The sequence below is a fragment of the Leptidea sinapis genome, chromosome 2, assembly GCF_905404315.1.
Source record: "Leptidea sinapis chromosome 2, ilLepSina1.1, whole genome shotgun sequence".
NCBI classification, from domain to species: domain Eukaryota; kingdom Metazoa; phylum Arthropoda; class Insecta; order Lepidoptera; family Pieridae; genus Leptidea; species Leptidea sinapis.
The window spans coordinates 25,776,330-25,792,364 of record NC_066266.1 but is presented as its reverse complement, the minus strand read 5'-3'; the positions used below and the strand labels follow the sequence as shown (position 1 = coordinate 25,792,364).

The window sequence follows — 16,035 nt, the reverse complement described above, 5'->3', positions numbered from 1 at the left end:
CAAACTTTATAACGCTGGTAAGCTATAAGTCGTCCCATTGACAGACAGCGTGCAAGGATAAGGTGAGTTACAGTCGATAAGTTTACTGGGACAGAAAAGTCAACGATAGTTACGATTTTTATCTCAAGCAAGAGATAGACTGAATATTAGGGACGGCCGTGAGTCTTCTGAAAAATTATAATTTTATTCCAAGCCAACGCAATTCTAAATTCGAGTAATGTGCAATAATTTGAATGCTATTATCCTTTAATACTCTAATCATAAACTGCTTGAATTGGCAAAAACAGGGTAATAAAATAGCAGAAGTTCCTAAAACATGGGGATAGTAATTGGCATATAAACCTACTCTATGGTACCTCGTTATTTTTTACGATGCACAGGTAATGAAACAATGCGAACCGTATTTTTTTAGTCTATGGTATATTGACTTTATTTGTTAGAAAAATGACAAAGACAGAGGATGTAAATACTACGTAATAAGAGTACGTATAAGTAAACATTTAAATTTAGTTTTGTATTAAACGTGCAGTAATTAGACATATAAGTTTGAAATAGTAATAACAGTATGGCGACGAAGTATAATCCGCCTAAGTTTGAAAGCGAACAGTTGCTTTAAACGTAGTGGGTTTCGGCTGTCTCCGTTTTTCACAAGATTATAGCCGTCATCTGTCAATCTGTCAATCACTGCCACGGACTAGTAAAAAATAAGGACTCCGTGTCACCTTACATTACAGTGTAGCACCAAAACAAGCCGATTAACGTTTAAATACATTGCGTACTACAGGCCGATAGGCAGCCATTATGAGAATTGTCATCGTCTGTGACAGATCAATTTGCGTCTCAATGAAATATTTTAAAAATGCCGTCGTGCGTTGTGAAAAGGTGAAGAAACGATACTATATGAGGCCATATATTATGATTATTTAAGGGAGAAAAAATTGTGCAACTAGTATCCCCCGTAACCTCACACACACTAGCATAACGGTGCTTCACTTGCTAATATCACGGCGCGGAGTCCTTTTTTTTTCTCGTCCGTGATCACTGCACGTTTCATACAATCGAGTGAATCGCTTTTTCTTAGAGAGTTTTGCTAGGCTAAGAACTAAGCCCATCAAATATATACCACTGAGAATTTGTAGTATTAATAAAATCCTTGGATCGACCCGGTAAGTAGAACATCTTCCCTACTTAGTTTCATTCACACAGGTTTAGCGCGAGACGCGTGTAGAGATATTGTTATCCTATCTAGAAACAAATCTGATGATACAAGAAAGACAAATGATTTGAGTTTTCTTTAGTCTTAATTCCGCCAATATTTGTCTGATCACTGAGAATCAGTCTCGCGCCAGATTTTGGCGAGACAACACGTCCTGAGGATGCCTCGTGTAGAGGCGAAACACGCGTCGAATTGTTAAAAGACAAATACTGGCGGATAATTCCGCTTTTAGGGTTAATACACTAAAGAAAACTCAAATCATTTGTATAATTATGGATTTCCGCAAAGTAACGCCTACTTCAACAGATTTTCTACAAGAAAGACAGCCAGTTGGGAAGATGAAACTGAAAAGTTTCTAGGAAATTACTAACGATTATTCTAGCGCTCTACAAAGCGCATGTCCGGCCACAAATGGAGTGTAGCTGTCATCTCTAGTCTGGTGCACCCCAGTATCAGCTCGATCCATTGCACCGCGTATAACGCAAAACAGCTCGAATTGTCGGGGATCACTTGGCGTTAGGTAGAGACGTCGCTTCATCATGTGTTTTCTACCGCATTTATCACGGGGAGTGTTCCGAAGAGCTGTTTCATCTGATTCCTGCCGCCGAATTCCACCTTAGCACTACTCGCCACAAGTTAGGACATCATCCCCACCATCTGGATGTGTGGCGGTCTTCCACAGTGCGGTTTTCAAGGAGCATTCTTTGACGTACCACAAATTTGTGGAATGAGCTTCTGCGGTGTTTCCGGGGCGATACGACATGGGTACTTTCAAAACAAAGCGCGTACACCCTCCTTAAGGTCCGGCAACGCTCCTGTGATTCCTTTGGTGTTGCAAGAGAATGAGGGCAGCGGTGATCACTTAACACCCTGGTGACATGTACGCTCGTTGTCCTCCTATTCCATAAAAATAAAGATTAAGTAACGCTCGTCTTGTTTTATTAAGGGTTATCACCTGGTTTATATGCACTAAACAGTTCGTAATCTCGATAATTCCACAAAAAAATGGTGGTCTTTAACGTCGGTTTACGGTCGATAACTTTACGTTATAACGTCATAAGAAAACATCTTTTTATACGATCGCCTACATGAGTCATAATATTTTTTAATCAATATTGTAACTTAACATAACCTTTGTACGGTAACAGATAATAATAATAATCGGTCATGATCTTGTAAAAAACAGACATAGCCGAAATCCACTACGTTTTAAGCAACTGTTCGCTTTCACACTTAGCCGGATTATACTTCGTTGCCAATCACCATACTGTAATTAATACTATTTCAAACTTATGTCAAATGACTGCACGTTTCATACTTATCTTATCGTAGCATAGACATCCTCTTTGTGTATCGCTTGTTCCTATCTCTCGCTTGCATGCTGGGCACACACGGATGGTGACACTTAGGGTATGTTCCGATATGCACTGCGAGCACTGCACAGTGCTATCACTGTTGAAAAATTTATTCCGTTATGAACTGCCAGTATACTGACGCAGTACCCTAGGGAAATATATGACGTCATAAATCGCCGCCATATTCTACTGTGAGCACTGGTGTTTTCGAGGTAAGGTACTCGCAGTACTTTGATCACGTGATCAGTCAAAACCACTCGAGTGCCTAACGATTTATAAACAATACCTACAGTTTAATCCCAAATATTTTTTATTTGACAGAAAGTACTCCAACAACAATTTTTTTAATGAACTAGAAAACTTTAATACACTCATTTGAATGCTGCGTCAAAAAATACCGCTGACAGTATACGGGATTGCGTTCCGTTTTAAATAGTAACCACTATAACTGGCTATAAAGGAACGGCTTCACAGTATACTAAATTGACGTCACACTGTATAGTGGTCGCAGTGCATATCGGAACATACCCTTAATCGTACGTACAGCCGGCGTTCATCGATTTAGACGTACGTTAGTACGTAAAAAATAAATACAAGATGGTTTCGCGCCTATTATTTTTATTCTCTATGGAAATACAGCCAATTATGATATCAGTAGGTAATAAATACTTTTAGACATCGCAAGATCTGATTTATTGTTACCAAATAAAATATGTTGTTTCATAGAACCACAAGGACGTGTCTAAAATAGTTATTCGTTGTTGGAAATCTAGAAAATACCAGTAAACAAACACAAATGGATCAGAATTCACAAATTGATTACAATTTAGAAATGTTGCTGTTTGCCGGCACACGGCACGGTGTTCACTGTGTTGACATTTTGACATTTGACATTTGACAGCGTCAACTTGACACCTGTCAACTGTCATCTATCAGACCTCTGTAGTCTGTGCGATGACACGTCGCTCTATTTTCTAGGTACTGTTTACGACATTTTATGATTCTACACATAGTAGGTTTTTGTTTGAGTTACATTCAATGACGTTCTATAGAACGTCATTGGTTACATTTGATGCATCTTTTAAAGAAATAAACATTTTGACTGTTGCTTCTCAATACATTTATGATAATGTTCTTAAAAGTTTCACTTCAGTTCTTAAAACGAAAAGTGGAACGACGAACGACGATTCAATCAATCTAAAAGGATTCTATTTCAAATTCACTTCTCTCACTGTTCATTTAAAAGCAAACTCTTTTAGATATATTTACAACGATTTGTTACTACCCACAATTTTATCTTGGTAAACTTCGAAAAATTGTATTTAATTTTTTGCGATTTCAAACCGGTTCTCCATTTGAGTGTATGTTTTTTTTGTATGTTTGTAGCCTTATACCAGCAATGTACTCGATTTTAGACCGTTTTTATTCGAAGAGTATTCCTTTAATTCGAGAGAGTCCTTTGTAAGGAAATTGAGCTTTTAACTCTTTGGGACAGTATGGGGCATTGCGGCCGATATTAATAGCATATTTTTGCTGCACAAAAGGGCTATTTGCGCTATTGATAATATTCTATAGGTTCTATATTGGTAATGGTTCTTTATGTTCATAAGCACATTGAGGAATTTTCTAGAAACTGTGACATTCATAATGTTAACATGAGGAACAAACATAAACTTGTTATGCCTACTACTCGGTTGGGTCGAGTTAGTAAGTCTTTTGTTGGGCGATGTAAATCCTTCTACAATATGATCCCAGAAAATGTACAAAACAAATGTGTTACGAAATTTAAAAGAATTGTTAAAAAACTTTTGTGTGAGAAAGGTTACTACAGCATTAACGATTTTCTTAATGACACCACGGACTGGGAATAAAGCAAACACCCTCAGGCTCTTTAATTATAAATGTTTTTTGTACGATATCACATTGTAAGCCATATTTTTATATATAAAAAAAAGCCTGCTGAGTTTATAGTTTATAAAAATATTTGTATTTGAATTTGACTCATTTTGCCAAAAGCAATGGTTGTTTTCAAACGTGTTACTAACAAATAAAGTTGTAAAATAATAAAATCGACTTTATTTATCAATAAATTAAATAGGTAGGTAGGTAAATAGGTACTTTCATAAAATCATCGTAATAATATAATTATAGATCAAATTATTCATATCATATCATGTTTGAAATATTTTCATGCAGCGCTGTATTTCAGCTTTTCCCATCTTAAATTACACTAATGTAACTAAGAATACTTATCTACAAAAAATTTATTAATGTAATAATAATATAAACAATAAGTTATGTTTTTAAAGTGATAACCCTCACTTCTAGGATTAATACACAAATAAAATTTGAAAAACAAAATTTTATGAACGATGCGGGATTAGATAAATAATAGTAGATCGAATGAAGCCACAACCTGAGAGTTGAACAAAGCAAACGGAATTTTATAACGAGGCGGTACTCGAACGGTTAGCTCAGTTGGTTAGAGCACCGGCACGGAACGCCGGAGGTCGTGGGTTCGAATCCCGCTACTATTACTACTCCCGCTATTACCGATATTACCCTTGAAGAGCACTTGAGTGGGTGAACCAGTAAATTATTAAAACCAATTGTTCCTCACCCAAGAATATCAAAATTCACCTATCTCATCTTTAATGCCAAATGGAAGATCAGGGTGTTATCGTTAAATGAGATCTTTGTAAATTGAATCGAAATACCACTTAATTATGTTAACAGTCCTCGAGTCGAGGAAACTCTTAATGTAATTATGATTTACGTAGGCGTTAGAGTAATGATATTAGGTTTATATTTAAAACTGGCCAAAAGCGATTTGCGTTTAGTACGGTTCCGTGTAGGGATGGTCGTTATTAGAAAACCATCGATGATTATATCGATGTTAACATCGAATCAAAAGTATCGCTGAAAAAAAGGCATAAAAATTCATTTATTATCTCAAAATTGATTCCTTTAGAATTCTTTTTGATGTCATTTCTTATACTACTAGATACTACTACCGCTTCGGAAACAAATGGCGCTCTGAGAGAGAAGAAGCGGCGCAAGAAACTCTCCCAGCATTCTTTTTTTGCACTCTTTTCAATAAAAATATACAATATTGTATTTGTATTGTCGTTTCTATCGCTATAAAATAATCACAATCTAGTCCCAGGCTGTCCGATCATTTAGATATTCAGCAGTGGAGTAATAGGATTTACGACAGAGCCATTTTTTATATAAAACATTTAAATTTATTTATAGATAATGCCTGAACAGTGACTGGGACTTTATTATTTAGTGTATACATTTACCCTTAAAGCTATTATGTATCTTATGAAGCCTACTAGAATTAGTTACACGCAATCCCTTATTTCTAAATTTTCATATTTGTACTGACGATGAACAGTCATAATATTTATTTCTTTAAATTCTTTGAGAGACTGTCTATAACCAAGCTGATATATAGCACGAACAGCTCTCTTTTGCAGTGCAAACACTATATCAATGTCAGCAGCATGACCCCACAGTAAAATACCGTACGTCATGATGCTGTGAAAATAACTGAAGTACACTAATCTAGCGATCGCAACATTCGTGTACTCTCTAATCTTTCTAACTGCATATGCCGCAGAGCTGAGTCTATCTGCTAGATAAACAATATGTGGACCCCTACTTTAGCTTTTTATCTAACGTGATACCCAAGAAGACCGTAGTGTCCACAAGTTCCAATCTCTGGTCATTTATAAGATGTCGAGTAAATATGGATTGAAAAACATCGATATGTCTAAAAACATCGATGTTTTCGGTAACAAATAAAAATGTCTATCATACTGAGGAAATGTGCTTATTGTTATAGAAATTAAAAAGGTAAAGAAAAAAATAAGATTCCCATTATTTTGGGCACAGTCTGTAAAAAAAATAACTTTGACAGTTGTCTGAATAGTCTCATCTTGTGGAAAATAGTTGAACTCGATAGTTATAGCTAATGACTATGTAATTTAATAGTTGAACCTAGTGTCCGATGCACACCCTGATGGCCCCCTAAAGAATAATTGACGTATCGATATTTTATTCTTATAAAATCTATGTGTCGATTATATCGAAGTCAATATATCGATATAAAAACATCGATGTTTTCCAGCTAAGCATTGATATTTATTCGCCATCGATGAATATTGATCATCCCTAGTTCCGTGTCATCGTACATTATGTAATGTTCTTTTGACGTTAATGATTAATCTAACCTAACACCTTTTTTCAAAATATGGCATTATTTCTACTACCCTCTTGTCCGATATTCAACTAAGATTTCCCGATCGTTCTTCAACACATGAGAAAATATAAGTCTTTATGCCATCACAGATATCATTACGATTTATTAAATTTGTCTTGGTAGAGCAATTAATTGGGTTATCTGCAATATCTAAAACCTGATCCTCGCAGGCTGGTGACAATATTTTTGTGCACTCAGTACACAGTTTATAATTGGATAAGGCCTGAACTTGACTAAGATTATCTCTACTCATTTTTAAGATTTCATCATATTTAACTATATATTCATGAGTTTCTCTCTCATACTGAAGGGTCGTTTGTGTTAGTTTAAATTGCAGGTAATCAATTTGGGCTTTTAGCTGATTTATATCTCTATCACTAGCCTCTAATTGGATACTGTAGTTTTGAATTTCAGAAAGTAGTTCCTCTCTTTCTTTATCTAATTTTGTATTAGTCTGCGACATCTGCTTTTTATTATTGTTTGTTTGTAAATTTTCTTTAAGTTTTTTTATTTGTCTATTAATCCTACTATACTTTCTTAATTTTTTAATACTAGTAATTTAACATACAGATTTTTTATTTGGACTTAGGTTTTTAATAGAGACATCCCCAACAACATCATGGAATAAATTTTGTGTCTCATTACTATGAAAAGACTGGATTTTACTCTCTAACATATTATTCACGTCTATTTGTCCAAATATATTTTTCTCTCTTTTTCTTTTATCAATATTACATTAGCTAAAACTAGCTTTAAAATCACTATTATTATTTTATTTCAATAGTTATTCATTTCTTTCATGTGTTTTAACATTGTGTGTACACACCCACTGCCCCACATCAGTAGGAGACTCCTTTGCAGAGGATGCCGGCTAGGTTATGGCTAGAACAACGGCGGGAATTACTGGGCAAATGAGACTTAACATCTTAAGTCTCAAGGAGACGAGCGCAATTGTAGTGCTGCTCAGAATTTATGGGTTTTTCAAGAATCCTGAGCGGCCCTGCATTGTAATGAGCAGGGCGTATCAATTACCATCAGCTAAAAGTCCTGCTCGTCCCGCCCCTTATTTTCATTAATAAAACCACTCTCGTGGAGTTGCAGCCTATCTTGTATTTAGCTGATAGTTTTTTTAAATTATGTATCTGTTGTAATAAATAAATAAAGTGATAACTTGTTATGGGGGTAACCTGCTTCGTAGCGTAACGCGTTACGGCGCCTGTCTGTCTCGCATCCCTTTCTCTCACGAACAAGGTAGCGGTATGCAGGCTCCTTCTCTCTCACTCTAACCAATTGTTACTTTTATAGAATTAAATAATGATACACATCATTCTAATGTACACATTGACACGGGAGTGGGTCAGTGATTGGAAATAATACTCCGCTTATAGAAACGAGATTTGCGTTCACTTTTCTGAACGTGCACTTCGCCGCTCTGCCGCTGTCCTTTCATACCTTTAACGCGTCACACCGCACCGAACACTAAGTCTCTTCTATCTTCTTCCTCCTGGAACACTTCCACTTATAACTACTTCTACTTTTCTTCTTCTTCTTTCTTACACTTTTGAGTCAGAACTAGAACTGCCGTAGGCCACGCTTAGTACGGCTTATATACCCCCGGATCTGTTCTATTTTCAAAATGATTCTCCCATTCCATCTTTTAATTTAAATTGTACTAGAAATTCTTTTAACTATTTTTATCCTGCTTACACATTTTCTATCCCTTTTTTTCTGTTTGATTTGATCCTGAACTTACCAGAATATTCCATTAAATTTCCAATATTCTAGAATTGTAACTAAGAATAAAATATATCTTATTATTTATCAATAAAGTATTTTATTAATAAATAACCAATTTCCTTACATTATCATATGAATATGCATAAGATTAATATACATAACCTAAGCTAATCTCAAGTTAATATCAATATTATATAGTTCAACTTAGATTAGTTTAAGTTATCATTTCTGTCGAGCGTCCCGAGACGCACACGATTTCTTTAATACTTTTGTAGAAGAAATATTTTCAAAACAACTTTAAAAATGTAAAAAAAATAGCTATTACTCGAACGTGGGTAGCACTGAATATGTTTAGAACTGGGCAGTTAGAAACATTTCAGAATTTCAAATTTAGAACTCTTTGGTAACCTAATATAGTATATTGCATTCATTTGTCATTTTTTTTTGTGAATTGGCGGCAAATCTAAAACTCTTGTTATTCGTGAAAATGAACTTAACGAAAGAAACTTTGATGATTGATTTATTATTACTTTCGTTGTGGGCTTAGTCAATAACAAAGCTATGATAGGCCGCGATTATCATTTCTTAATGAGGCCCCATCTCGTGCCACTATTTACAATTGGTTTAACGAGTTTAAGCGTGGACGTAGCAATCTTAATGATGATCCGCGTGAGGGACGTTTTTAACAGCGACTACTGAAGATATCATCAGTTATGTGCGACGCATGATAGCGGAAGATAAGAGAGTGACCTATTAGCAGATACGGGCAAGCCTAGGCATTGGTATGAGTCAAGTTCAAAAAATATTACACGAATATTTAGGCGTCAGGAAGCTTTGTACCTGATGGATTCCCAATACTTTAACCGACGACCAGAAACATCTTCGCATGAACTGATGTCGCCAAATGTTAGATAAGTTCAACGGTGTGACTCAAATGCTGTATTTGACATCGTGTCAGGTGGTGAAAGCTGAATATATTGCTACGAACCTAAAGAAAGGAAGAAGTCAAGGAAAAATAGATTATTGCCTTATTCTTTAGTCGGAAAGGTCATTTCGCGACAGTTGTGCTAGAAGATAGAAGGACAGTTACTGCTGACTGGTATGTCAGTCGCTGTTTGCCTGTTGTCTTGGAAAAAAATCGACAGAAGCGCCCTCGAAGTAGGATTCTCCTTCACCACGACAATGCTTCAGCGCACTCCATAAAACGGGCTATTGAATATTTGACTATGGCAGGTGTCGAGATAATGAGTGATCCGCTATACAGTCCTGACCTGGCGCCCTGCGATTTTTATTTATTCCCAAGAATTAAAGATAAAATTCGAGGTATTCGTTTTACGAGCCCTGAAGATGCGGTGAAAGCGTACGAAAATGCCATAAAAGAGACCCCTAAGGAAGAATGGGCCCACTGTTTTACTCAGTGGTTCCATCGAATACGACGATGTTTAAAGAGGAACAGAGATTTCTTCGAAAAACAATAAAACTATTGGCAACTTTCTACATTAAGCCGTTTTTCATTTTCTAAACATTTTCAGTGTGGTAACACTGCATATTGTATATGTGGTAACACTAGGTATTATGGATAAATTCAACTCAGGTATATAGAGACTGAACAACTTTTGTATACAAACATATTAATATACACTCACAAACAATACACATATTATAACTTTCATTCATTAAATCACACATACACACTCACTCACACACTTCCCACACACCTTACTTATTTACCATTGGGAGACTCCTTTGCTCAGGATGCCGGCTAGATTACAACGGCGCCTATTTCGGTCGTGAAGCAGTAATGTGTAAGCATTACTGTGTTTAAGTCTGAAGGGCGCCGTAGCTAGTGAAATTACTGGGCAAATGAGACATCTTATATCTCAAGGTGACGAGCGTTATTGTAATGCCGCTCAGAATTTTTGGGTTTTTTTAAAAATTCTGGACGGTACTGTATTGTAATGGGCATGTCTTACCAATTACTATCAGCTGAACATCCTGCCCGACTCGTCCCTTATTTTCATTAAAAAAACACACACACCCAAAGCACACATACGTCTATATTATTCTTTTGGTCCGGTCATACCAAATCCGAAAATTGAATGGCTATTAGTAGACAGACAGATGATATTAAGCCATCTTTTGTTTTTCTAGGATGCTGGGGATTATGTGTGCCAGATATCTGATCGTGTGGCTCGGGACCAGGTTCATACCGTGGAGGTATTGGTACCTCCGAGCGTAAGACCCTCGCCGGAGTCGAGACACGCCGCTGCCAGGCGAGGTGGGGCTGCAGTGCTGGAGTGTAGGGCTTCGGGAAACCCCGTGCCTTCTGTCGTGTGGCATAAACTTGTGAGTACCAAATATTGATAGATTAAGGCGCGGTCTTACCTCAATATCCACAAAAATTGATTAGGATCTAAAGAAAATTTTTAACCGAATAGAATATTTATATATATTTTAAAATATCCTATAAAAAATTTGGAACTTGCTTCCCAGAAATAAACTTTGGAGTCAAAAATCTCCGAATTTTCATCGATAACAACATTCTTTTTTTAAAGAATTGAATAGAATTAGTACTTCTCTAAAACTTAAACCGAACAATTTTTCAATTTTATATGTAAATTTTGAAGAAACAAAAGAAAATCAGTAAAATAAATGCCCATTTGCAGCTTAGCCACATGATCAACACAAATATTGTAGGGTCGGTTGTATCGTTTACAATCCTAGTTAGTCCGCGCCTTAACACCCAGTTTCACCAATAACACTACAAACTAGCCATTGTTTTATTATAAGAGTATGCAACACTTATAATAATAATTTTATTGATTTAGACATTTTCCATATCAGCTATCGAACATTTGCTAATAAAATTAAAGAATATCTTAAGCATCATTAAAATATGTCCAATCGATAAATTTTGTTTCATTTGTATTTTTGTGTACTTTTTTCGCCTTATGTTTAATTGTATATCAAATCGTTATGTCTTGTGTTATATACAGGGTGGACCAAAAGTCCGTTAACATTTGAATTGGTTGCCGCGTCTAGCAGCGGCGGCGGAGGGGGTGGAGGGGTTACGCATTGTAAGAGCGGCCAATTTAGTACCATGGCGTCGTTAAGCGGTAGTCAACGTGCGTTTTGTGTACGCGAGTACTATCGAAACAACGATTCTGCGACCTTAGCTCAACGAAAGTTTTGCAATCATTACAAGATACGACACAAAAATCCAGCTCCATCAGGTGTTTTAATTAAAAAATGGGTGCTCAAGTTTGAGAAGACGGGTTCAACAATGGATTTACCTCAATCTGGCCGGCCTAGAACGTCGAGGGACCCCGAAAACGTGGAGCCAGTAAAATGGTTTGTTCGTGACCAACCTGGACTTTCAACTCGAAAGCGGTCTGCTGTCCTTATCGTGCTAAGAACATCATTAAACCGCATTCTCAAGAAAGATTTAAGTCTACATCCCTATAAAATCCAAATGGCGCTTTAAAAAAGGAATTAAGGCCTCAGGACAATGCCACTAGGTTGCAGTTTGCGAACGAAATGGTAGAGCGATTCACCAGTTTTACAAACATTTTTTTCTCAGACGAGGCACACTTCCACCTAAATGGGCAAAATTGTCGTTATTGGAGTGACACTAATCCGAAATTAAAGCATCAAAAACCCCTGCATTCACCCAAAGTCACAGCATGGGCTGCTTTATCAGCAAGAGGCATTATTGGTCCATACTTTTTGAAGACTCAAGAGGACGTGTGGTTACAATGAATTCCGAGTATATCACCATGTTACAAAACTTTTTCACTCCCGTGCTACAGGATTTTGTTGGTTTTAATCAACGCTCATGGTTTCAGCAGGATGGAGACACTTGTCATATATGTAATGACTCGTTAGCATCTCGAGACATTTTTGGTCAAAAGTGATATCGAAAAGACTAATTACTATCGAAAACAATTAACAATTTTGATCTATTGTAATTAGTTTTTTTTAAATCATCATTCCAATTATAAACGGACTTTTGGTCTACCCTGTATATTATGTGTTACAATGTGTATATATAACTTAAGCTGTTTGTCTTCTAATAATTAAATAAAATAAAAATATAACTCAGTTTATGCAATCGATTTTCAAATGCCAGTCTTGATCTCGATTAAATACAAAGTGATTTCACCAATACCTTTTGAACGTGTCGACGTAAGCTGAGTTTACATGTCATAATAGAACTATGGAGGGTAGAGCAGGGGTGGGACAGACGTCTTATAGTGACGTTTTCAGAAGACTGTAGTGCCATCTGTTAGTTGGCCCGAAAATGAAAGCTTTGTCAGCCGTCACTCGCTTTGAAACCTTTCAACTTTTCTTTAGTTGTGTCACTGCCCACTGGTCATAAAATGGCGGCTACTTCTAGCGTTTGCGCATGTATGTAGCTCTTGTGTTCCATTTAGCATACTTACACTCCAAATCTATCCTTTATGTTCTATGTTGTGACAAAATTAAATAACTAACTCTACACGCAAATTCAACATTTATTATAACAAAAATTGCAATACCTACATTAAAAAGTAGAGTTAGTTATTTAATTGCGTCACAACATTAAAAATGAATTTTATAATTTAGGCTCTCTTTTCCCTGTATATTATTATACTCTTTGGGGTAGATACACTTTTTCATATACACAGATACTCCTGATCTGTGTATATGAAAAAGTGTCCGTCAAATTGCATTAAATTAGGGTGGCGCTACAGTCGCATCAGGATAAAACTTAAAGTCAAATATAAAATAATACTAATCACTTTAGATGCACGTTTCCCTATAAATTATTATTTAAGGCTATATTTACTACATTATTTTGTACAACTTAAGCTGTTGAAATTTTCAATAATTATCTACTTTAGTCGACAATACTATAATTTTTTTTAACTCGGCATACTTCAGTTCGTTTAAAAGGGCTACATTCGCCATACTTCATACCATATACCATGTGCCTACACCAGCGCCATTTTGGAAGCTTTTTGAACTGTTATTTACTACATAAGCTGGACATTTTTTCAACTTTTCTCTCTTAAGAGATGATACTATATACTCTACCCTCCATAAATAGGATGTATCAAATAACTGTCATAGATAAGAACGGACTAAATTAAAATTGTTAAATGTTAATGTTGCTATTAATAGAACAACAGTGACAGCTCTTGAGCGCTATCAAATATGTTGAAGTTTAAAATTCTCCATCAGGCCCAGCCTAGCGAAACTCTCTAAGACAAAAGCGATTCAGCCGATTGTATGAAACATGCAGTCATCGACATATTGACAGATGATGGATATAATCTTGTGAACAACAGAGATAGCTGAAATCCACTACGTTTTAAGCGACTGTTCGCTTTCAAACTTAGCCGGATTATACTTCGCCGCCAATCAACATACTGCAATTATTATTATTTCAAACTTATGTCAAATGACTGCACGTTTCATACTAGGCTAAATTTCATTTATTACTTAGGCAGTCCCACCTCTTATTACGTAGTATTTACATCCTCTTTGATCAGGTCAGCATTTAAACATGTTTAGTTTGTGTTGGTGAAATCCGAATTGAATCTGTAAATTCGTTGACAGTCGTAAGCTTAGCTCAGTGCTCTAATCGCGTTCTATTGTATCAAATAATAACTAACAAAACTAAAAAAATATCAATATAAACCACATAATAAAAAATAACATATAATTTAAACTCACATCAAAATATTCTCCTTAACAATATAAACAAGTTATTGGAAATACTTTATCTCTTTTCATTGATTTACACCACTTTGCTCGAATAGTTCAGTCTCTTGGAACAAGAAAAAATACTTTATCTAATGCACTTTTCGATGCATTTTCGCACATAGGGCACCAGACAATACTTATAAGTATTTTCGCATCGTAATGGGCAGGGCGTATTAATTACCATCAGCAGAACGTCCTGCTCGTCTCGTCCCTTATTGTCATAAAAAATATATAATAATATGTCTCCTGTTTCCGGTATACCAACAGAACGACTCGTCAGTGCGTCTGGGTGAGGGACCCCAACTACAGCTGTCTCGTCTGGAGAGGCAGCACAGTGGAAGATATGCCTGTACAGTGGATAATGGTGTTGGACCTCCCATTGTTACGGAGTTCCAGCTACAAGTACTCTGTGAGTATCCTTAATGAAGTTGTAATTATTTCTGATAACTCTCACATCTTCTGGAGATTATAAATGTACCAGTAAGATTGCTAACGGTAATCCCGAAGGATATACCGTAATTTAGTTATATGAAAACGGTTCACTGCTGTCATACTTGGAATATTACTATGAAACTAGGATGATCTTCTAATATTACTATGATGCTACCACGACAAATATTACTTTATGAGATAGTATCAGTTTATTGATAAAGTTAAGAATGTTTAACATATTTGAAATCATCAAGTGGTTACAATTTTTTTATATTCTGATATATTATATTTATAAGAACATAGAATAATATAGGACCTATATGAGATCCTTGGGGAACGCCGGTCTGATCGGATGCACTTTTTCCGTGTAATATATGCTTTCTTTATTTTTGAACTGTTTTCGCACAATATGACACCAATTATCTAAGTGTTGACTCAACATACGTATGATAGGTTATTAAGGGTAGTCTCCCATAATTATATGATATTTTTTCGAGATTTTATTGTTTATTCTATTTTAATTTTCAGCATTTGGGAAAACTAACATTATTAATTAATTGATGTCACAATACATACAATAAAGTAGTGTCTTGTACACACGGCTTAGGCTAGGGTTACTATGGATGCGAGTTCTGACGAAAATTTGTTCTGACGAGTTCTGACGGATTCGTCTGAAGAAACAAACACCTGGTATCCAATGACAGTGTTTACACTGGCAACGACGCTCGCGTCAGAACATGCACGACGTCATCAGAACCACTCGAGCGTTCAAACGAGTTTGATTTTTTCGCACGACCTGCGTCTGCGAATTTCGAGTGATTTGGTTTCCACCATGGATAACGATAAATTGATCAGTCTCGTGTACGAGAACAGGTCTTTGTGGGATGTGAGAGATAAAAATTATCACAACAGAGATATTTCTCGGTAAAAGTGGGGAAAGTTGCTACAGAACTCAACACTAGCAGTAAGTACAATTCTTATTTTGATGTGGGGCTTACATTAATTAGGTACATGAGTAATAATAATTAATGTTTATATTTTATGTATCAAGAACATGACTTGTAGAGCTATAGATTATTACAGTAGGTTGTATTGAAACGGAATTTCACCTGCTGGACTAACAAAATAATTTTTCAAGGTTCCTCTAGTCTCATTCGCGCTTCTTCCGTAGTGATTATATCTCCGTGAAACTAGCACATTGTGTAGGCAATCAATGTCCACCTCGGGAATATCAACGGAAGTAAGACCTGCTTTATCGATGTCAAATCATATTCATCAAA

The 16,035-nt window shown here is 36.0% G+C and overlaps 1 protein-coding gene across 1 annotated transcript in view; it reads left to right on the top strand.

Annotated features, from left to right (window-relative positions):
- LOC126974068 (lachesin-like) overlaps positions 1-16,035 on the top strand; it is an 88,279-nt gene that overhangs the window by 59,427 nt on the left and 12,817 nt on the right. Inside the window, exons 5-6 of the mRNA XM_050821460.1 lie at positions 10,727-10,921; positions 14,591-14,732. Coding sequence (XP_050677417.1) covers positions 10,727-10,921; positions 14,591-14,732 — 337 coding nt within the window. The remainder of the gene's footprint in view (positions 1-10,726; positions 10,922-14,590; positions 14,733-16,035) is intronic.